This window comes from Bufo gargarizans, chromosome 4 (assembly GCF_014858855.1).
Source record: "Bufo gargarizans isolate SCDJY-AF-19 chromosome 4, ASM1485885v1, whole genome shotgun sequence".
Lineage (NCBI taxonomy): Eukaryota > Metazoa > Chordata > Amphibia > Anura > Bufonidae > Bufo > Bufo gargarizans.
Window position 1 is genome coordinate 87,675,291 of NC_058083.1, and position 24,789 is coordinate 87,700,079.

Sequence of the window (24,789 nt, forward strand, 5' to 3'; positions counted from 1 at the left end):
CCATTTGGTTAATACACCCGTCTCATACAAAAAAACAATACTTAAATGGTTATCTCATTAATAATATAAAAAAGGAAAATTATACATGATCTAGTTCTAAAAAAAGCTTTCTAAAAAGCTAGAACCAGCCCTGTACCTCACATGGATTATTGCTCCAATTGCTCTTCTAGATTTATTTCAAGCTGTCAGCCTTGTGGATGCGTCCTTTCTCGTGGTTGTGTCCTTTCTTCTGCAGCTGGTGGCAGTTGAAGAATGGAACTGAGCATGTGTGTCCGTCTTAGTAAGCAGGACAGATACATTAGAAAAAAAAGAGCAAACAGCAGGTGGTGCTATACAGGTGCTATAGACTCCATTGAATTACATGCTATTACAAAAGTATTCAGATCCAAGGGCTGGTTTGAAAACTGTAGAATATTTTTCGTGGGACAACCCTTTCATCTGAAGTGTGTAGATGAGCATAATAAAGAGTACAGGACAAAGGATAACATTTTTCAGGGTTTAGGTAACTGTATTTATTACTATAGAAAGTACAAGACTACATTTTCCATGTAAATGCATTCATTCCTGATTGATCTTAATAGCACCATAGCACCGCAGACTATAATAATCTTACCTTAAAAAAAAAAACAGACAGGATGGAAACCTTAAAATGCAAATATGAACCTTTAATATGAAAAAGTATAAGAATGAGTTTTTAAAGTGTACTGTAATTGTGACGGACCACCCACCATCAGTATGATAACACTAAGAGAGCCATGCTATTTTTCATCAGTATCTGTAAGCCAAAACTAAGAACTAAACCTGGTTCCTTGTTCCTGTGCTTATTGGATGGTTCATTCCTCTGACCCCGGCTTGTCTTCTGACCACTCTCTGTCTCTCGTTTGGTACTGCATTGTCAGTCTGGTTCTGATCTCAGCTTGTCTTCTGACCACTCTCTGTCTCTCGTTGGGTACTGCATAACTTGTCTGGTTCTTACCCATTTACTCTAGGTACGACTCTGGTATTGTGGTTGTCTGTCTGTTTTTTTTGTCTGTCTCTGCTCTTAAACCGTTGACCAGTTGCAGTCTAGCTATCTAGGGCTTGTACTGCAAGTAGGTAAGGAAATCAGCCTGGGTTCTAGCCTTAGGGCTCACTGTCCTTGTCTATTCCTACCTACAGTCATAATATAAATCTTAAAATATTTGGGTTTATTAGAATCCAATTTTTTTTGTATATTCTGGATAAATTCCAAATGGAATTGAATTGCTTATCTCTGGTATCTATATTTATATGCACCTCCTTGTGCTTCATAGATCAGTTTTACCCCTTTGTTCCCACTACATTTTGGTGGTAGCCTCAAACTGTTCAACCACTGTTTCTTTTATATATTGCTGTGCTTGTGTCCCCAGATAATGCCTCTATGGAAAAGAGACATGCACGTGCACGCTAGTAAGGAAAACTGTCTCACACCAAAACTCTAGCTCTTTCTGGGTAACTACCCTTTAACAGAGCTGGGCAAAGAAAAGTTGCTTGGATGTCTGAGAGGCCTTGGTTGGAGTACTATTTGTTCTTATGGAGGAAGCTAAATATGCATGAGGTGTATCATAATCCAATGTTCATCTGCATTTCTGTGAAAAACATATGTAATTTAGCACATATTACATCTGTTTACATGAAATTAGCTTAGGAAAGCTAATTTAAATATCTTTCCCAGAAACCCAAAGAGGCATTGCTTGGCTTGCAATACTCAGCACGTGTACTATGCATACTAGGCGCTCGCCATAATGGAAAAGATTACCCCCCAGACAATGCATATATCTTGTCAAGAAACCCAGAGTAGCATACTAGGTGGCCTGTCTCTCACTCTTTCTCTCTTGTCACATCCTAGAGTATTTCAAGAAATAAAAAGTCTTAGGAGACCAGATAGTGCTATATACTAACATTCAAGGCCATTGGAGCATAAGTGATTTGGGTAGAACAGATTCTTACCTGAATCAAACTTTTTTTTAAATTTGGCGAAGCGGATGTGAAACTATTTTTAACAAATTCACTCATTCCCTCCTTAATATAGATATTTGATGGTCCACCTCAAAAACAACAATTTGTGCTGCATTTTTTGGGTGATTTAGACCATAATAAGTAATTTCTGTGTTTGTTCTATGCACTTTAATTTTATGTTTTCTGAAGTATTCTATTACTACGATGTTATTCTGCTGTTACATAGTCACGTATGGCCATAGACAGTTCCATTCTTTTTTTAATTTATTAAAATAAATAGTTTATTCTCAGCAGATCTTCAAAAAATTTCGACAAAGCCTTCTGCTCATTTTTAAGCAACTGTAACTCATGACTATGATTGGGGTGGAGAAAGTGTTCTTTTTTCAGGGTAAACACAGAAGGTCTGATACAACAAAAGCTAGCTGGTACTGAAAGGCACACTTATCTGCCAACATTAGATTAGGCTTGGGGCGGTTACTCACTACATGCAACCGGACTGCTGAAGCATATGACGTATATAACACTGCAAGTGTAAAACTACAACATCCCTACAGCTCTACCACTAAGTGCATTAACCATTCTTTAGCATCTAAACCTGTGTGGCTACAGACACATAGAGTGGCATCATGGCTTTAGCACTTTGCCAGTGTTTGGGGTTCTTTCTTGCAGCTATTGGTGTGGGTGGCATATTGGCAGCCACTGCAATGAATCAATGGAGCACTCAGGACCTGTACAATAACCCAGTGACCGAGACATTCAATTTCCAGGGTTTATGGCAAAGTTGTGTTACAGATAGCTCTGGTTATACTGAATGCCGTTCATATTTCACTATCCTCGGATTACCTGGTGAGAACTTTGTTTTTTCCATTTCATTTAATGATTGTGTAGATAAATGGTGCATTTACTTAGGACAAGAGATCCATTAAGGAACGGATGTTCACACCTGGCAGATTTGCTGAAAAAATGTTTCTGAATGTTTCATACATCTAAATGGGGTTGGCAAATATTCTTGCACTTGCTGCAGAAACAACCTTATAAAGATGTGTAGAAGAGATTTTCCAATTTCTGCAACATGTGAATGTAGCCTTATACTTTTCACTTTCTATGTGCTTTCCTCAAATATTTTTTTTTGTTTTTAACGGAAGTGATTTTACTGTAAGGGTAGGTTCACATGGAGTTTTTTTTAGAGCAGGTCATGCAATATTTCTCTTCAGGTTTTTCGGCTAAAGCCAGAAGTGGATCCAGCAGGAGGAAGTCTAAGATCTTCCTTTATATTTCTGATTCCTTTTTAATGCACTTCTGGCTTTGGCTGAAAAAACAGAAGAGAAATCTGCCGCAAAATCTCCTCCTCTGTATGCACCTAATCTAAAACTTTCCTTCTGCATAGATTCTTTGAGATGCCAAGTGCACCAGCGATATAATTTCTGGTTGCAATTATTATAGAAAATATTCACGATACAAATAAATTGTTTATTTTTTTGTAAATGTAGTGTTTTTATGAAATGTGCCATTTAAAAAAAATAAGAAGTAAAATAAATGGTTACCTTATTTCTATTAAAAACAAAGTAATATGGAAATTGCATAAGAAGTAGTCAGAATATATTTCATCCTTATTAATTAGTATAATTTTCCAAAGTTAAAATTCGTTTTCTGGGAATATATATTGATTTAAGTTCATATTTGCAACTGTAGTTTTCACGTAAACAAGTACAGAAGTGGATCTAAAAAGAAGGAAACTTATAAGGGCTCTTTCACATGAGCGGATGCCATGTGTGGAATCCCCTGCGTTAAATGAGTGCCAAACCCCGCTCCGGACAGCAGAGACTCGGAGCAGTAACATGATTGATAATGCTCCGTGCCTCTCTGTGATCTCTTTACTACAAAATCACTGTGAGATAAAGTTGTCAATGTGATTTTGTAGTAAAAAGATCACAGAGAGGCAAAGAGCATTATCAGTCATGTTACTGCTCCGTGTCTCTGCTGTCTGGAACGGGGCATGGCTCTCATTCACGCTGCGGATGCCACGCATGGCATCCGCTCGTGTGAAAGAGCCCTAAGAATGAAGGGAGGATATCTACTTATGCGATTTTTATCTAATCCTAAAACTATAGGTGTGAATCTAGTCTTAGGCTACTTTCACATGGGAATATTTGGGGAATTATGGTATTTTTCATCAGTATTTCTAAGCCAAATCCAAGATCCAACATAAATGGAGAATGAGAATAATGAAAGTTTACACCTTTTCCAAGTTTTTGATCCTCACCTCCCTTTGGTTTACTAAAATGGTTGCAAAATCCAGCTTCATGGGAAAGTCAAAGGTGAACTGAAGCTAGAACCAATCCCATAGTTTTCTGATCGGATTGTTCATATTCATCTAGCGCATCACTTGATGATGTCAGATGTCAAATAGCGCCGGACAGAAAAGCGCTGCATGCAGCGTATAGACACCAAATCTGTGTGCTCCTGATTTTGGCTTCCAAATCTGCATCAAGAAACCTAACTGTGTGGCCGTACCCTCATGCTGCAAATTTTTGTTGCATTTTTCCTAGCGTTTTTTTTTTTTGCCACCTTTTTGTGACAAAATAACACAGCGGTCAGATTGTAGACTTAAGACAATAGGAAATTTTGAAATACACTATAGAAAGTGGTGCACTTTTTAGGGCTTGATTTTTTTAAGGCTGCATTCTCTGGTACAGCGTTTTCAAAAAATAATAATAAAAAAAAAAAAATTAAGAGAATTAATGTAAAAAAAAAAAATTTATTTATTGTTTTGTTAAAAGCCTGAAAACTGCCACAAAAGGTTTGTGTGAAGGAAGTCTGAGCTTATTATATATTTTTTTTAAAGAATTGAAGACTAATGATCAATTCCTATTTAAGTATAGGGTATATAAACCTATAGCAGCCCATGAAAATGCAGTAAGAATGGCAGCACACGGTATAGATTTAAGTGTAGAAAGTCCACATGAAATCTGCACCATAGATTTTCACTATTTATCAAATTTTTGGTGCAGTTTATGTGCAATCCATTGAAAAGGGTGAAATCCACACAAGAAAAATGCAACGATTGACATGCTGCAGATTTCAAGTTCCACACAGCAGTTCAATTTCCGCACCTACATGGCATTTGTTTAATCTCATACACTTTTCTGGTACTGTATCACACTGAAGCTCAAAAATCTATTTGGAAAAACCGCACGTAATCTGCATTGTGTGCAAACACCCTAAAATTCAGAACCACACTTGTCTTATTACGGAGCAGTATTAATAATATGGCAGAACATTGTATATGGAAAATACACTTATAAAACATGTAGGCAATATAACAATAAGCAAAATGAATAAGTAATTTATATTTTTTTTTTAAGCGATTCCTAGTGAGACTAATATAGCTTATGTATAGTATACGTGCATAATCTATTGCTAGAGATATTAGTGGTCATCTACTATGACCCTCTACGCCAGAAACTGGTGTAAAAATAAATAAATCACAAACTCCAAGTTCTGACTTAAATACCACTGCACCTAAATTTACGTTACTGTCGTCTTGCTACTTTACGATAAGGGGGTTTACCAGGGTGAGTATGTGGGAAGGGCCAGTGACCCCGGATCATTTATCATCATTTACACCACTCTTCTTGTGTAGGGCCACCTGCACACAGGTGCGGGTGAACGCGCATAAGATCCGTATACATTTCTGGGTGGATTTCTGTGTGTTTCTGCAGCATACCCGCACAAAAATCTGCAAAGTCTAATTGTGATTTTTGGTGTGGATTTGATGCGGCTTCCATTGAAAAGGGTGAAATCCAAACCGCAAGCATCATTGATATGCTGAGGATTTGGAAAATCTGTAAATTAGGTTCGTGTAAGCTCGTACACTTTGCAGGTACTGTATGTAATACACTGCTGTTTTTCCACACAGGAATCCATGCAGAAAAAAAACATACATATTCCGCATTGTTTGCAGCTGGTCTAAAGGATGACTGAAAGATTTCAACCTAGGTGCACAGGCTGCTTGCGTCTCATTATAAATGAAGTGCATCCTCTGACAACCCAGGGGATATCAAAAAGCATAAAAAATGCTGGTCTTGCTAAATGACTCCATTGTGGTAGGAACTTTTGTCTATGGAATCAGTTGGGAAGATTCATCACACCCTGTACTCCAGAATTCTATTTTCAAAAAGTTGCAAAATAGGGGCTTCTGCAACTTTTTGGGGCTTAGTTGCCCAAGAAACTTACATGGTGATATGTGTCGCGCAGGGGTGCACCTATCCTATCTGCTGCCGGAGGCAAAAACTGAAACGGCGACCCCCCCTTCCCAATGCCAATTTCTTAACCTAACCCCTTCCCTTCAGCCCATGGCCCTTCGGCTGCCCCGCTCTTGCCCCTTGCCTGGCTTCATTGGTGGTGCGCCCCTGGTGTCGCGTGTCAGCGTGCTGTCGCATGTCTATTTTGAAGCTGGCATTTGGCTGTCAAAACACAGGCAAGTCACAACCGTGTCGCAGGTGAGTCACGTGTTGTGCGTGACTTATATTTCAGTATAAGTGGATTAAGGGTACAGCTACATGGCGACATGTTGCAGAAATGTCCTGCAACACAAAAATATGTGCAATTTCCTGTCACACGACTTTCTTATTGCATGTCACTTCGTCATGAAAGTGAATCTTAAAAGTTACGCATGACATGTGACTTCCAACATAAAATCCAGCAGTGTTGCGACACTATTGACATACATTATCTGAAATGTTGCGTGAGTTTCTTGTCCCACAACACATCGTCGTATAGCAGTAGCCGTAGGGTATGACCACACGGCACGGTCATGAGCCGACTCCTGACCCTCGGCGATCACATGATCCGCGTTCACATCACTGCTTCCTGATCTCTCTATACAGGCCTCATTGCACGATGTGGACCCAGGGATAGTGTAAAACCAGCCCTTCTTTCTCTTTGGGGAGGACAGCTGACAGCCGGCTCCCATCTCCAGCAGCTGCATATCTAGTAAAATACTGGGACCCAACAGACCCAATTCAGAGAGAGTTCTTCTGATCTATCAGAAAAAAAATGGATCCCATAAAAAAGTTATGCACATTTGGCATCCGTTTGAGCCACTTGCGTCTGAGATCCTTTTTTTTTTTTTAGATGGAAAGAAATTACAACAGGTAGGACTTTTTTTTTCAGTGTAAAAAAAAGGATCTTTGCATAAGGCCTTAGGCTGAGTTTACATCACCGTTTAGCTTTCCGTTCTTCTGATCCGTCAGCAGAAGAGAGAGAGAGAAAAAAACTGAATCCTGTAAAAAAAACGGATCCTGTTGCATCAGTTATGCATAGGATTGGATAGAATCCATTTTTTTATAGGATCCAGTAAAAAAACTAAGCCTGTCGCATCAGTTGTGGTCCATTTGAGCCATTTCCGTCTGAGATCCGTTTTTTTAGACTGAAGCAAAAGTATTGCATGCAGGACTTTTTTTTCCCGTCTAAAAACGGATCTCAGACAGAAATGGCTCAAACGGATGACAACTGATGCGACAGGTTCAGTTTTTTTACAGGATCCTCTTTTTTCTCTCTCTCTCTTCTTCTCATGGATCAGAAGAATGGAAAGCTAAGGGTGGGTTCACACTAGCGTTATGGAGTCTGTTATAGCTTTCTGTTATAACAGGGTTATAACGGAACATAACGGAATCCATAAGACGGAAGAGCGGATCCGTTTTGCTGCCCATAGACTTGCATTTTGACGGAAAACAAAATGGACGCCTTTAAAAGGGATTCCGTTTGCTCACCGTCCTAATAGAAGTCTATTGGAATCAAAACGGATCTGTCTGGTTCCCGTTATGCAAGACGGAAAACAAAGTCCTGTCGACAGGACTTTGTTTTCCGTCTTGCATAACGGGACTCAGACGGATCCGTTATGTTTTCCCATAGACTTCTATTAGGACGGAGCAAATCGGAATGCCTTTTAAAGGCTTCCATTTTGCATTCCATCTTATGGATTCCGTTATGTTCCGTTATAACCCTGTTATAACGGAAAGCCATAACTGACTCCATAACTCTAGTGTGAACCCACCCTAAGGCTGGGTTCAGACCTGAGTGTTTTTTCAGCGCGTTCCTACGCGCTGTAAAACGCTCAACAGGCAAGAACCAATGATTTCCTATGGGAATGGTTCTCACCTGAGCGTTTTACAGCGCGTACGATCGCGCTGTAAAACGCCCGACGCCCCAAGAAGTACAGGAGCTTCTTTGGGGCGTCTTGTCGCGCGTTCCCGTACATAGACTTCCGGGAACGCGCGACAATTGGCGTTCGCTTGTTCCAGAGCCGCGATTGTAAACGCGCATACAATCGGGCATAAAGAGCGCTCCATCCCGAACGCTCAGGTATGAACGCAGCCTTAATGGTGATGTGAACTCAGCCTTAGGGTCCATTCACCTGCAACTGTTTTGTGGTCCACAAATTGAGGATCCATAAAACACGGACACCGGCCATGTGCGTTCCGCATTTTAATAGAAATGCCTTTTCTTGTCCAGGCTGCGGACAAGAATAGGACATGTTCTATTTTTTTGTGGGGCCATGGAACGGAAGTGCAGATGCAGACAGCACACGCTGTGCTGTCCACATCTTTTTTACGACCCCATTGAAAATGAATGGGTCTGCACCCATTCCGCAAAATTGCGGAACGGATGCGGACCCATTTTGTGGACGTGTGAATGGACCGAATCGTGACAACAGGTCAGCCAGTTTCACAGTTACAAATTTGCTGACAGATGCCCTTTAAATCAGTAATTTCTGACATTTTTAGCAGACTGGGCAACATAAATGTAGATTTCCTTACTGAATAGAGTAGAAAGGGCAGCAACAATTTGCACTGGGAACAAATTCGAATTTGTCATATGAGTATTGGAGCTTGCACTTCATAGAACAGATTAAATATTAAATACAGATTAAATATTCATGGGCTGCAAAACAGATCCCTCATGTCTCCGTTATGCAGGAGAGGACTCCCCTGCATAACGGAAACGGAACGGATCCGTTTTGCAGCCCATAGACTTCTATTATGACGGAATGAATAACGGATTGCCTCTAAAGGCATTCCGTTATGCATTCCGTCACAGAATTGCGCTATGGTCTGTGATAACGGAATCCATAACGTAATTCACCTTTTACCAGTAAACAAAGCGTGAATGAATTTCAAAATATGAAATTCGCTCATCTCTAGTGTCAGCCTGTCAAAAAATGCCCCCAAAAAAGCCCAAGTGATAAAATACAAAAGTTGATTGGAATAAGGCTCTAAACATTTAACATTTAGTTATTCTGTCATCTTATGTGGACATTCCCATTGTTGTAAAAGTCCATACTATGTACATATCTGCTAAGATCGATATTAATATTGATTTGCTCTTATGTTTTCAGTATAATTTAAGGAGTTCTCCGCTTTCTTGAACTTAGATTAATTTTGGACATTACATTAAGTTTCAGTGTTTTTGGTGTTGGGGTAATGAAATAGAGATTTTTCTTAAAGAGAGACATTTTGGAAAAACATATTTTGGTTTGGTATTTATGTGGAGTGTTCTAATATGATCCAGTCCCTTATGAGCTATCGTAGCCTCCCATACCAGTAAAAGAGACTGTGACAGCGTCGGATTGGGGTTACTTGGTTCCACAAGAGGAAATTATTCTTGGGGTTCCACTCCGATGTTATCAATACAGCGTAATAGGTTTTGAATTAAATTAATAGACCATAGTGGCAAGCTATTGGCTTCAAAGGCAGCCAAAGGATCCTCTGGTACTCTGGTGGGCCAGTCTGACCCTGGTGGGAGAGATCTATTCATGATTTTTATTACAGTGTCTATAGAGTTGCCACCTAGCCTTCTGTATGCATTACAAATTTGCTTAATGACGAGTTACTTTGTCGCAATGCGCATTTCTTTGTGAGTAGCAGATGCAATGGCGGTGCCCCCCATGATTGAAACCCTCAGATGCTGTGATAGCTGCATCTGAGATTACCATTGAGGGCTGTCAGGGGTTAATCTGTTAAAAAAAACACTTACCTTATCCATTAGATCACGAAGAGCCTGCTGCGATCATCTTGCTTGAAGATCCAGCGCAAAATCTCACGCAGTGCGTGATGACGTCATCACGCTGGCCAGCATGGTGATGTCATACGCCACCGCACACAAGATTTTAAGAGGGATCTTCAATCAAGATTGCCGCGCACAAATGGATAAGGTGAGTATGATTTTTTTTGTTTACCGCCATTTTAGGGAAAAATGGTTTGTTACCACGAAGCACAAGGAAATTTGGCTTTGCGGCGAAACTAATTTTCGCTGAAATTCGTCTCGAAGTCAACTTTGTGAACTTCGATTAGCTAAACACTAAATATAGCCACGAAAAAACCCCACTTACTATTTTGGTTGAAATAGAAACTGTGGCAATGGTTCTTATCATGATGCCATAACCTTGCGGATATGTTGCCATCATTTACACTACTCAATGCCCATATCTCTGTATTACGTTGTATCATGTGAAACTCGACCACACACTGCCCACAATGAGGGCGAAACTGTGATATCTTATGAAAACATATTAAGCAAACAAAGCAGGTAGCAGAGAGAGGAGGTTATAATTGTCCTTCAGAATGGGATTCCAGTACATCAGGAGCAGCACACAGAACCAGCTGGACCTTCAACAGCTCTCAACCATGTCGGTCACAATGTGCCAAACGATGGGCTTTGTAGTCTCAGCTCTAGGCTTTGCCGGCATCATTGCATCCACATGTATAGATATGTGGAGTACACAGGATCTCTACGACAACCCAGTGACTGCAACGTTTCAGTACCAGGGACTATGGAGAAGCTGTGTACGACAAAGCTCTGGATTCACAGAGTGCCGACCCTACTACACCATTCTTGGGTTACCAGGTCTAATTATTTTTCTATTATCTATTTATTTTTCTATTATCTATTTATTTTAGTTGTATTTCTCATTTTTTAAGGAAAGATATTCTAAGTGTAATTTTACATAGATTTTTTAAAAGGATGCTATTGAATAAGTTGGAATTAAAACAACAACTTATACTGACCATCTTGAGATGCTTTCGAGGAAGTTTAAGTCGCCTCATCTCTTCTTGAGGCATTTTATGGATCACCTTTATATTAATGTTTTATTATTACCACCGTTGAGTTCTACGCATAGCAATTATGTGCTAAAATATTTAATCTCTGATCATTTGCCATAGTAGTCACACTCATATGTACAAGGTGTGGCATAGTTTAAGCTGAGGTAACGAAGTGGGCAAACACCCCTTCACATCTCTGAAGGCTGTTATCTGAGTGGAAGTCTAAGGGCACGGCCACACGGTCAGGTTTCTGCATGCAGTTTTGGAAGCCAAAATCAGAAGCAAATCATAGAATGAGAGAAAGCATAAAGGACTGGCACAACTTTTCTGTTTTGAAATCACTGGTTTAGGCTTTCAGAACTGTAGGCAGAAACCTGACATTGTGGCCGTACCCTAACTACTTGGAAAAGCAAAAATATAATTGAGGAATATTGGATAAATATATGAAATATGAAGATTTGGTTCTTTATTCAACATATGCAAAAAATGACTTTTATTTGAATGGTTTCCAAGTGCTGATAAAAAGTAGCGCCCTGGTGGTGAATTTGCCCTTTTGTTCTACAAAGCAGAACACGTCTTATCACCAGTGATTCAGATGTGCTGGACCTTATCAGACATAGGATTAATTTTAATGCAGTCCACACCCTGCCCACGAACAGTGGGACAGTGATAGGAATGATTCATTTCTTTTTGCACAAATGTTCTACTTAGACATATTTTTAACGGTCATTTGCATGAAAAGGGGAATCACTCCACTTTTATAGAAGAATTACTATTTTATATCATTATTTTAGTTGAGTAGAATGTGTAACAGAAAACTTGCTTTACTACTTTTATATGTCATCTTTATGGGGATGGTAAGAGTTGAACATGTCCTCTGAGTTTTAGATACTTATAAGCCACTTTGCCTTGGCCAGGATATTGAGATGCAGGGCCAGGGCATTGAATTGAAATTTTGATACCACAGTATACTAGTAATGCATCTCTGTTATAATCTTTTACAAATGAAAGACTTGAATCAATTATAGACTACAAAAAAAGGAAAGGGGAATGAGAAACAAGAGAAATAATACTCTATTATACTGTAAGATCCATGGGATGAAAGGTAGTGTTCTACTGTTTGATTTAGTAAATATATCAATGTAAAAATTATAATTTTAAAGGAGTTGTCTGCTTTTTAATATTGATGTCCTATCCCCAGAAGAGGTCATCAAGATTAGATTGGCAGAGGTACGACTACCCACACCCCCGCTGATCAGCTGTTTGAAGAGAAGGCAGCTCTCATACAAGCGCTGCCTTCTATGCTCTGTTTACCTGCTCGCCGCAGTAATTGCAGTGGTGAGCAGGTGTACTTACAAGTATGTCCTCCCTATTCACTTCTATGTACAGATCTGTCTGTTCAAGTGAATACTACATAGCCATCCCATAGAAGTGTATGGGGACGCCATACTTGTAAATACACCTGCTCACCACTGCAACTGCTGCGGCAAGCAGTTAAACAGAGCAGAGAATGCAGCACTTGTATGAGCACTGCCTTCTCATCAAACAGCTGATGCCGGGAGTCGGACCCCTGACAATCTGATATTGATGACCTATCTTAAGGATATGTCATCAGTAGTAAAAGGTGGACAACCCCTTTAAAGGGTTTCTACCACTTGCTTTGCACCCATTTCGTTTTCAGACACTAGCGATCCGCTAGTGTCTGATGTACAATACAAGATAAGTATTATCTTATTCTGTTCGGCCATTTTGTTTAAAAAAGCACTTTTATATTTATGCAAATGAGCCTCTAGGTGCTATGTGGGTGTCTTTTCAGCACCTAGAGGCTCCGTCTACCTTCATAAACTGCCGCCCAGCTCGTCGTTCCAGCACGCCCATCTCCTAGTGAATTCGATCCTCCCCCTGCTTCTGGCGTCTGAACCTCTAGGTGCTGAAAAGACGCCCGCATAGCACCTAGAGGCTCATTTGCATAAATATAAAAGTGTTTTTTTAAACAAAACGGCCGAACAGAATAAGATAATACTTAGCTTGTATTGTACATCAGACACTAGCGGATTGCTAGTGTCTGAAAACAAAATGGGTGCAAAGCAAGTGGTAGAAACCCTTTAAGCTTCTCTTGAGTAGGTAATCACAAACCGGCCAATTTCAACAGGATCGGCCAACTATCTACTATAAAGGCATGGGCCAATTTTGCAGGTGATTATTGGAAAGGAAACGTTCCTTCCTGACAATTCCCTGATTGTCATTGGAGGATAATGCTGCATTTATATGGGGAGGAGAGATCTCTAATGCCATTGCTCAACCCCATACAGACTTATTGTCAAACGACAATTTAGATGCCTACACAAACAATCTAATTGCCCGAAGAACGTTTTACTTGTTTATTGAGTGATTGGCGACACCTTTACAATGACAGATAATTGCTATGAATGCTCATTAGCGATTATCTGGTGGATTCTCGGTATAAAGGGCCCTTAATGTGTATGGCCAATCTTATCTGTCGATGCCCAGTCCTTTTGTTCTCCCAGGAGATAAGCCATCATAAGAGGTATCAGGTAGGGAAATACTCTGCTCTTCCCATTGAGAACACATGCACGCTCAAGTGAGCCAAGTGTGAATGTGTTTTGGGGAGTTATTGGCCAAGTGAGTGTTTGTCCTACAGTTTTCTAAGGTACAAGGCCAGCAGGCTGAATATCTTATGAAGTAGCAATAAATGTATCCAGACTATGTTTTTGCTGCAGATATAAGAAACCATGAGAAAAACAAATAAGAAAGTAAATACAATACATAACAAAAGAGCATGGAATAATTAAATGCACAGTAGAATACACCAAGGAAGGAGATTTATCAAACTGGTGTAAAGTAGAACTGGCTTAGTTGCCCAGAGCAACCAATCAGATTCCACCTTTTATTTTCCAATGGAGCTGTGAAAAATGAAAGATGGAATCTGATTGGTTGCCATGAGCTACTAAGCCAGTTCTACTTTGCACCAGTTTGATACATCTCCCCCTATATTTATATATGGATGTTTACAATATTCATATATAAATATGGAATAATAAGACATTTTTATAAAATAACAAAAATAAAAAATTTTTTAGGACCATAATCAGTGTCTTACCTACTATGGAGGTAAATCACGTGACTGCCATGGGGCCACTGAACTGCTTCTCCTGTTCTAACTTAGATTTAGTGCGTTTTCTGTCAGCCACCACTAGTAAGAGCTCAGTGAAAAGAGATTATGTACAGACTCCATTAATATATATAGTTACTCTATAAATTTTTATGCACTAAGCTCCACCTAGTGGCAGCTGCAGGCAGTTTTATAATACGCGGTGTGAAGGGAAGTAGATTTACAATTTCAATGCATTTGTGGCAGTTGTCTGTAAACACATTGAGAAATATAGTGTGCAACATACATTTGCTACAGTCTTTCCCACATAGAAGTTGGACAAAGTCTGTGAGATGGAGCACAACCTTTTTTTATTGAATCTGCGCTAAATTGCTAAAACTTGTTAGAGACCCAAAAGTCCTTTTAAGGACTATTGTTTTTTTTTTATCAACTATGTTTTTATTGACAAAGGCATTCAATATAATAGCTTTAGGTGTATCAAAATGAATAAGCGAGTTACAAACTCCAATATAACAGTATCAACCATTTTCAAAGAAGTACAGGTGATGTAACAGTTGAATCGTCGACAAGCCCGGCTCCCTTTTAAGGACTATTGTGTGTGGCAGCAATATATATTTTTGGCACAACCTGCGCTAAATTGATAAAACTTGTTAGAGACCCAAAAGTCCTTTTAAGGACTATAGTTATATCTGGCAGCAATATATATTTTTAGCGCAACCTGTGCTAAATAGCTTGCAATTGTTTGGCCGCTGCAGAAAGCGACATTATCTGTGCTACATCCCCTGTCTAACATGTGCGTAGCCTAATAATATCTGTGACATCTAGTGTACTTTTTCTATAGACTGTATCAGCTGCGGACAGTTACATTACCTGCGCTACATCTCCTGTATAACATTTGTGTATCCAAAATATCAGTGACATTCAGTGAAATTTTTTTCACCAATGGTGTCAGCGACATTATCTGCGCTATACCTCCTGTATGATTTTTGTGCATCCAAATTATCTGTGACATTCATTCAGTGTAATTTTTTATTAGCTGGTGGTGACAGCGACATTACTTGCGCTATACCTCCTGTCTAACGTATGCGCATCCTAAATATCAGTGACATTCATTCAGTGTCATTTTTATTAGGCGATGGTGACAGTGAAATTACTTGCGCTATACCTCCTGTTTAACGTGTGCGCATCCTAAAAATATCTGTGACATTCTGTGTACTTTATTTGTGCATACACATATAAAACCTGCGCTACTGTACATGTGACATACTTGCAAGCATATATACCATTTAATATGCGCAAGGTGAAACTGTGCCTGCTGCCAGAGCACAAGAAACACAATCATCCATGATACCTAGCTTCATGTCCCAGTTTGCAGGGCGGCGCAGGACGCCACTCTCGAAGTCAGACCAGTGCGACCAGGTGGTCGTTTGGATTGCAGCAGATAATGCTTCCAGTCGGTTAAGCACCACCCTGTCTCCCACAAAGTCCAGTCTCAGTAGCCAAGAGTCTGGTCAACAGAATACTCACCCTGATACTCCTTCCACCCACCATGGAGAGTCTTGGCAAACAAGTGATCCCACACTTGGAGATTCTGAGTAGGTCTTTTCATCGGCATTCCTTGATTTGGGCCTCTCGCCAAGCCCATTTCAAGAGGGACATGAGGTGATCTTGTGCCCTGATTCCCAAACTCTGGAGCAACAACAGTCAGAAGAAGATGGCGGTGGGGAACGGCAATTAGTGTTTCACGAGGTGGATGATGATGATGAGACACAGTTGCCAATAAGTCAACCGCGATTAATGTCTCAAGAGGTTCATGATGAGGATGAGACACAGTTGTCAATAACTGAGGTTGTTGTTAGGTCAACAAGACAGGAGGATGAGTGCGGAAGAAGAAGAGGAGGTGCTGGATGATGAAGTCACTGACCTAACCTGGGAAGGTGGCAAGCCGAGCGAGGACAGCAGTACAGAGGGGGAGGGTTTCGCAGCACCGCAACAGGCTGGAAGAGGCAGTGGGGTGGCAAAACTGAGAAACCAAACACCAAACAGACTGGCAACTGTTCCCTAGAGCACCCCCTTGTGGCAATCTCCCTTGCCAAGGGGTAGGTGTTCCGCAGTCTGGTGCTTTTTTGAGAAAAGTGTGGACGATAAAAGAATTGTTATTTGCAACCTGTGCAAAATGAGCAGGGGCGTGAACACTAGAAACCTCACCACCACCAGCATGATCTGCCACATGGCATCAAAGCATCCTAATAAGTGGGCCGAACGCCTGGGTCCACAACCAGTATCTGCGGGTCACACCACTGCCTCGTCTTCCCCTGTGTTACGTGCTGGCCAATCACCTGTCCAAGAGGAAGGCCCGGATGCCTCCCGCCATGCACCTGGACTTTTGCAAGAAAGCACCATCAGCTAGCACATCCACTTCTGTGTCCCCAGGCATTTGAACGAAAGCGCAAATACCCAGCCACCCACCCACAGACCATAGCACTAAATGCGCACCTTTCCAAATTGCTGGCCCTGGAAATGTTGCCATTTAGGCTTGTGGACACTGAGGGTTTCTGCAGCCTGATGGCGGCGGCTGTCCCGCGGTACTCTGTCCCCAGCCACTAATATTTTTCAAAGTGTGCAGTCCCATCCTTACACCAGCATGTGTCCTGTAACATCAGCCGTGCCCTGACCAATGCAGTTATTGGGAAGGTCCACTTAACGACTGACACATGGACAAGTGCTTTTGGCCAGGGACGCTACAGCACACTGGGTGAATGTTGTGTAGGCCGGGAGCGAGTCGTACCCAGCAATGGCACAGGTGCTACCGACGCCAAGGATTGCGGGCTCTACTTCTATCAGGGTTTCCGCCGCCACCTATGTTAGTGGCTGCAACCCTCCCTTCTCCTCCTCCTCCTCCACTTCCACCTCAGAATTATCATCTTGTAGCACCAGTCAGCCCTCAGTCAGTAGCTGGAAGTATATAGCACTGCAGTGGGTAAGCGGCAACGGGCCGTGCTTAAACTGATCTGCTTAGGTGACAAACAGCACACCGCCGCAGAGCTGTGCCAAGGGATAAGGGACCAGACTGAGCTGTGGCTCTCGCCACTCAACCTACAACCAGGCATGGTTGTGTCTGATAATGGCCATAACTTGGTGGCGGCTTTGGAGCTCGGCAAGCTCACACACATACCATGACTAGCCCATGTGTTCAACCTAGTGGTTCAGTGGTTTCTCAAAACCTACCCTAATTTGCCTGAGCTACTGGTGCCGCGTGTGTGCCGCGTGTGTGCCCATTTCCACAAGTCATCGACAGCTTCCGCCGGTCTGGCAACGCTGAAGCAGCACTAGCAATTGCCAGCTCACCGACTGTTGCACAATGTGAGCACGTGTTGGAACTCGACGTTCCACATGTTGGCCAGGCTTTGTGAGCAGCAGAGGGCAGTAATGGAATACCAGCTGCAACATGGTTGTCAGTAGTGATGAGCGGCAGGGGCGCAATTCGAAATCAAGATATTTCGAATATTTCGAATATTTGCAAATTCAAATATTCGTTATATTCTACATTCTTTTTTTTATCGAAAATCGGCAAGGTAACGATTGCATAATATGCAAATATTATGCGATCAATACAGGCGTGGGTCAAAAACTAATATATAGCACTATAGAATATAGTGCTATATATTCGTTTTTAGAATTTTCATCATTTTTTTCATCTGAACACATAATTGGCCCAAAAGCAATTTAAGCAGGGAGGAAGCATGACTTCAGATGGAAAAAAATGACGAATATTCTATAAAACAAATATATAGCACTATATTGAATATAGTGCTTTATATTAGTTTTTTTGAAATTTCCCTCGCCCACAAAATGTTTTATATGGTCAGTTCAGCAGCAGGCCCTCGTCTTCAAAAATTTTTAGATGGTCAGCTCAGCAGCAGGCCCTTGCCACTAATGTTTTAGAGGGTCACCAGTAGGCCCTTGCTCCTAATGTTTTCGAGGGTCACCAGCAGCCCATCAATCATAATTTTTCAAGGGTGTGTATGATGCCCTCCTTTATGTGTAACAAAGGGTGTATTGTAGTGCCGGTTCCTTGTAATTTTTAGCAGCCCTTACACTTAGTGCATAGGCCTTATGAGTGTAGGAGTCCCACTACCTGAACAATTGTACCACAATGTGAATGAGGTTCTCCATTATGTGATATACAGGCTGTTTCGGAGTGCCTCTTGCTTGTAATTTTATTGCAGCACTTGCACTTTATATACAATTGAATATACAGGAAAGAATGTTTCCTAACCATTTTTCCTTTAAAATCTATTTTATCTTCGGTTTGGTGCGTATTATTGTCAGTCTGTAAAACCTTATTCTATGAACCAGACACCCTCCGCTCTTCAGAGCAGGGGGTGCCCGGTTTAATCCTCGGGTTCTCCCATTGACTTCTATTGTGCTCGGGTGCTCTGTAGCACTATGGTGCTCAACCAACACTACTAGTTAACCAATTCCAATGTTTTTCTCTTCACAGCTATGTTCCAGGCAGTCAGAGCTTTGATGATTGTAGGAATTGTACTTGGGGCAATCGGTTTACTCATTTCCATATTTGCGCTAAAATGTATCAGGATTGGAAGCATGGAAGACTCTGCCAAAGCCAATATCACCCTGACATCTGGAGTAATGTTCATTGTTGCAGGTGAGAAAGTCCTTTCATCCTTTTCTTTAAAAGGAACGGATGTAGTAGAGTTAACATGCGTTAAGCAAACACCTACAATTGCTTTTCAATGGCTTTTGTTATAAGATAACGTTATATATTTAATATGGGACATAATACTTCACTTATGGATTAGAAAAGAAAATGCTAAATTATTGCTGAAATAAACTTACTAGCCATAAACAATAGATCTCCAGTAAATCCTGCCATTTTTACCTGGGGAAAACCACTGAAAAATGTCCTTCTCCTGGGGATATCCCTACAACTAACTGATCCCCACAGTAACTTTTAGGGAGCAATGACGAGATCTGGCTGGCATAACTAGAGTTCTATGGGCCCCAGGGCAAACTTGGGATTGGGGCCCCCCGCCCCCATTAATCCTCAATTCCATTACCCCACCCCCTGTATATATTTTAGTTGGCCCCCACTTGCTCTGTATATATTTAATTTGACCCCCCCCCCCCACTCCCTCAGACTGTATATATTTTATTTAGCCCCCACTCACAGACTGTATATACTTAATTTTGTCCCCCACTCACAGACTGTATATACTTCATTTTGTCGCCGTATATAATTGAATGATTGGATGCCCCTACCCCCTCTCACTCTGTATAGATTTTATTTTTTGTGGCCCCCTCTTATATGGCTGGCCCCTCTTTCTAAATTCAGTTTATAGGGCCACTGCCAGGTGCCCCTCAGTATGGTGCAGCCCCTGCCACCCACTCCCTCTGTATATATATATTTTTTTTGCGGTCCATATAGCCGTTGTGGGCCTCCCGGCCCTTTCTAAATTCAATTCATAGTGCCGGGTAGGAGTCGGGTGCCCCCAGTATGGCACTCAGCGTGTGCATACCTATAAAAAGATGTACTTACCTCTGCTCTGTTCCGCATTTGGTTGTCCCATCTCACTGGCAGCCAGTTGCGAACATATCCTCCCATACCCTCTGCGGTGCCGCGTCATCACATCTTCCCACGAGACCTGTGACCTCCAGCACTGGGTCTCACCAACATTGATCATGATGGCGCGGCGCAGAAAGGGTGTATGTATGGAGATGTGTGTAGCGCAGCCGCACTAGTCACTTCTACATACTTTTTAAATAGGCAAAACAAAGCAGAGGGGGACCGGGCTGGCTAAAAGCACTTGCGGGCCCCCTTCCACTCCGCCAGGCCTGGTCGCACTCTCTGCAACCGCGATCGTTTCGCCCCTGGGTAGCAGTTATATTTGGTCCAAAGGCCTCTCTATCACGTAAAATATAAGTATTACAAACAACACCCCTAGTAGGTGGGAACCTGTTACAGATTTTGTATTGAGACCAAAAAGCTTCAAGTTATACCTCTGGCACAATGTTTTAAAGGGGTTGTCTCACAATAGACAAGTATCACCTGTCCTTCAAAGGTGATGAATGTTTGAATATTGGTTGCCCCACCCCAGGGATCCCCACAATCAGGAGGAGTTTGATTGGAGAGGTGTTTGACCATTTACCTTGCCCCTCCATTCAGTATCTAAGGGGCACACAGATTGCACCCATTCTATAAACAAAAAGTGGCAAGTGTAGCATAAAATGATAAAACATCAAATTTTTTACCAAAACAAGGTATGTGACTTTCTAACGCTGTTGTCGTAGTCATAACACTTCTTCCATATTATATTTATGCGGTAATTGTTTGTTAACCTTTTGTCTGCTGCACTTATTGACACATTTAATAAAGTGAGAACGCAAAAAAATTTGCCATCTTCATTCTAGTCCAAAAATCCATTTCCTAAGCACTAGATGTAACACAGCTCCATAGAAGGGAAACTATTGTCAAGCGTGAACTAATGATAATGTGACGGCACACTCTCACATGTTTGCTGAACAATATTTCATGAGGCCAAGCTGTGGATCAATGTAAAGTATTAACACAGTGTAAATACAGGTATAAAAAAGACATGTTGTCCCATCTACCGCACCATATATCAAAAGAAGCAAATAATGGAACCAAACACTAATGCATTTTGTGAAACCTTAAGTTATATTTTATCTTATGCTCCCAATAAAAAGCAGTTGGTATCTTTCTACCTCCCCATTTATATTAATATTTTTTTATTGCCATATTTAGTGATATTAAGAACCTTGATGTTATAAATAATAATTCATGTTATCTTTCTTTGTATTTTGAAGGTCTTTGCTCCATAATTGGGGTATCTGTCTTTGCCAATATGCTGGTGACCAATTTCTGGATGACTACCAGTAGCATGTATACAGGTGGAGCCATCAGTGGCATGGGAGGTATGGGAGGTCTGCAGACCCTTCAGACAAGGTAATTTTGAGAATTCATTACCATTTCAGGAATTTAAGAAATCCTGTGTTAGACCTGGTGCAGGGCCTTACTTTCCATGTCATGAACCACCCACTCAGGCTTTGCACTAAATGTTATGGGGGTCATTTACTAATCTAAAATATGCCTAAATTAGGCGTATTTCAAGCACAGATGGCAGCACAATGTTTAGTTACGCCACTATCTGCGACTTTTCCCCACTCATGTCAGGTCTAAAATTGTGTTTTAGGCGTAGAAAAAGGTCTAACTGTAAGACAGCTTGGAAGCTCTCTAACATTTAGAACTGGCACTGGATTTGCCGAATTTATGGAGAGGCCTCAGCCTTTTCATAACTTCATCGGATCCTCCGTCAGCTACGATGGTCTTAATAAATGTGCCCCTATATACTCTGTAACTCTGTAGCCAATATCAACACAGTGAAGTACAAAAGTACAGATGTAGCAATTGTTAACTTGAATGCAGCAAATAAGGAATGGCAGCAGACTTTATCTTGACCTTAAAGGGCATTTCTCAGCAGATTTGTATCCATGAAACTGGCTGACCTGTTACATGTGTGTGTTGGTGCCTGAAGGCATCTGTGTTGGTGCCATGTTCATACGTGCCCACATTGCTGAGAAAAATGATGTTTAAAATATATGCAAATGAGCCTCTAGGAGCAACTGAGGTGTTGCCATTACTCCTGGAGGCTCTGCTCTCTCTGCAACTGCATTGTCCTCTCCACTTTGATTGATAAGGCCAGGTGTGATGATGTTTTCACTGCCTGGTCCTGTCAATCAAGTTGCAGAGGGCACAGCAGGTACAAATACTGTAGGTACAAATCTGCTGTCAGATTCCATTTAATGGGTTAAGAGTTCTGTATCTGTATGTCAACTTCTCTGAAGGTCTGAAGTTACTTTTTGACTCACGAGCTCAATATACATTGGACTTTGTGACTGGAGATGACACCTCGTGTGATCCTAACACCAGATATTCTGTCCTTGTTTTGTAGATACACCTTTGGTTCTGCTCTGTTTGTTGGATGGGTTGCTGGTGGTGTTACATTAATTGGTGGAGTCATGATGTGCATAGCATGTCGAGGTCTAATGCCTGAAGAAACCACGTAAGTCAACTTCATTTTTCCTAACGGCAAATTACAGAAAGGTCTTATTCAGATACCGTATTTTTCGCCCTATAAGACGCACTTTCCCCCCCCCCAAAGTGGGGGGAAAATAGCAGTGCGTCTTATGGGGCGAATGCTGCTGATTTTGCTGAGTTTTCAATGATACACCCGCCGCGATGCCTCGCGGCGGGTGTATTAGCTGTGAGGGAGGAGAGGCTGGGGGCCGGCATCTGGTTTTATAATGACAGCGGGGCCCGTGCAGTGACTGTATTCTACTACACGGGCCCCGCTCACTGTATAATCGTATCTCTAATAGTTAACTGTTATGTATATAATCGCATAATGAGCGCTGTGTATTACTTACAACTATAAGCGCTCGCCTCTCGGTAGTAGGTAGCATAGAGGAGGGAAGAGGCAGGCTGGGAGGATGGGCGCTGGCAGTGTGAGTCATACGTCACGCGCCTGCGCCGCCCACTTTATGAATGAAGCAGGCGCACGCTGCCAGCGCCTGTCCTCCCGGCCTGCCTCCTCTCTGCTACCTACCGAGCGGCGAGCGCTTGTAGTTGTAAGTAATACACAGCGCTCATTATGCGATTATATACATACCGTAACAATTAACTATTAGAGATACGATTATACAGTGAGCGGGGCCCGTGTAGTAGAATACAGTCACTGCACGGGCCCCGCTGTCATTATAAAAACAGATGCGACCCCCACCCCGTGTATTGAGGGTCATTCACTACAGGGACACTTATGGAGGGGATCTGTGTATGACACATAGCATAAGATGCTATAGATGTGTCATCCACAGATCCCCCCCATAACTTTCATACACAGATCCTCATAACAGTGCCATCCAGAGAGCCCAATAAGAGCCACCCACAGATCCCCCATAAGTGTCACCCACAGATCCCCCATAAGTGTCACCCACAGATCCCCCATAAGTGTCACCCACAGATCCCCCATAACAGTGCATTACCCACAGATCCCCCATAACAGTGCATCACCCACAGATCCCCATAACAGTGCATCACCCACAGATCCCCCATAACAGTGCGCCATCCACAGATCCCCCATAACAGTGCCATCCACAGACCACAATTAGTTCAAAACCCACCAAAAGCACACCTTTTGGTTCAAAATATTTTTTTTCTTATTTTCCTCCTCAAAAACCTAGGTGCGTCTTATGGGCCGGTGCGTCTTATAGGGCGAAAAATACAGTAAATGTCTTACACCCGTGTTTAATGAGGACCCGTCAACTCTCTAAAAAATTGTATCCTCCCTCAAATATCACTTCTGAAGCATCGTTTCTTAGAACTCTGAATTGTTCTGTTCCTCTGTTATTTTTGGTGGTTTTAGGCTGTACGTGCTTAACTATTTATAAATGATTCTCCGATTGCTGCTTAGCTGACCCAATATTTAGTGAAACTGAGCAAAGTGAGATATACTGTAAGTAGACACCTCTCACACAGGGCTGATCTTATAGAAAATGAGGGCCTTTTATCATTTAAAACAGTTTTGACTTTACATATATTGTCATATACTGCCAAGATAATACTGCCATATGCAGTCCATATAATACTCCCATAAGTGCCCAAATAAAACTTTCAAGTTTGATGAGCCCACATAATACTGCAACTGAAACAACAGCAAATAACCACAGATGCTAAATGAATAAGGGTCTTAAACAATTTCTCATTTTTTTAACCCTCTAAAACAAGCCTTGATCTCACATCTATTTGTGAAAAATCCAGATGGCAATAAATATAGCAATGAAAATGAATGTATCTCTAACGTAATGAATGGTGCTCATCCTACAATAATCTCTCCTTTCTGTAGTTACAAACCCGTTTCCTACCATGTGTCTGCCAAAAGTGCGGGCTACAAGACACCAGCTTATGAAGACAAGAGCAAGAAATCAATTTACAATGAGTCTCGGCGCAGCGAGGATGGCAAGAGCTACCCTTCAAAATATGATTATGTGTAACTTTTAAAATGACCCCCATTTATTGATAGCGACATCACGTGTAAAGGCGGGTTTACACCTTACAATGTAGCAGCCCATTGTCAGGAAGGAAGCGTTCCTTCCCGACAGTCGGCTGCTCGTTCAGTGAAGGAGACCGCTGCATTTACACGAAGCGATCACCTTCCCAGTATAAGGACGATGGATCGTTATGGTGATCGCTCATCCCCATACAGCTTTACTGTTTAGACCACACGATCTGCTGCCCAGAAACGATAATCGGTGGTGCCTGCACAAAGGACAGGATCACCCGATGAACGAGCGTTTTGCTCATGCATTGGGTGATCGGCAGCACATTTGCACGGGCAGATTGTTGGGAACGAGCATTCGCAGGAACATTAATTCCCGATGATCTGCCCGTAAATCCACCTTAAGATGCTTTCCTGTACCCAGCAGCATCATCCTGCGATCCGAGATAAGACTTTTTTTATCTGCCTAAGGCCTCAT

The 24,789-nt window shown here is 41.7% G+C and overlaps 1 protein-coding gene across 2 annotated transcripts; it reads left to right on the plus strand.

The window, feature by feature from the left end:
- The first annotated feature begins 2,553 nt into the window (after positions 1-2,553).
- CLDN18 (claudin 18) lies at positions 2,554-24,307 on the plus strand. 2 transcript variants are annotated; one of them, XM_044292537.1, is made up of 5 exons: positions 2,554-2,823; positions 18,719-18,883; positions 21,064-21,202; positions 22,209-22,319; positions 24,159-24,307. In XM_044292537.1, exons 1-5 carry the CDS (start codon positions 2,604-2,606, stop codon positions 24,304-24,306), a joined length of 783 nt encoding a protein of 260 aa, XP_044148472.1. In that variant the 5' UTR covers positions 2,554-2,603; the 3' UTR covers position 24,307. The 2 variants fall into 2 exon arrangements, with proteins under 2 accessions (XP_044148472.1, XP_044148473.1); XM_044292538.1 differs by lacking the exon at positions 2,554-2,823 and adding an exon at positions 10,665-10,884.
- Positions 24,308-24,789: the final 482 nt, after the last annotated feature.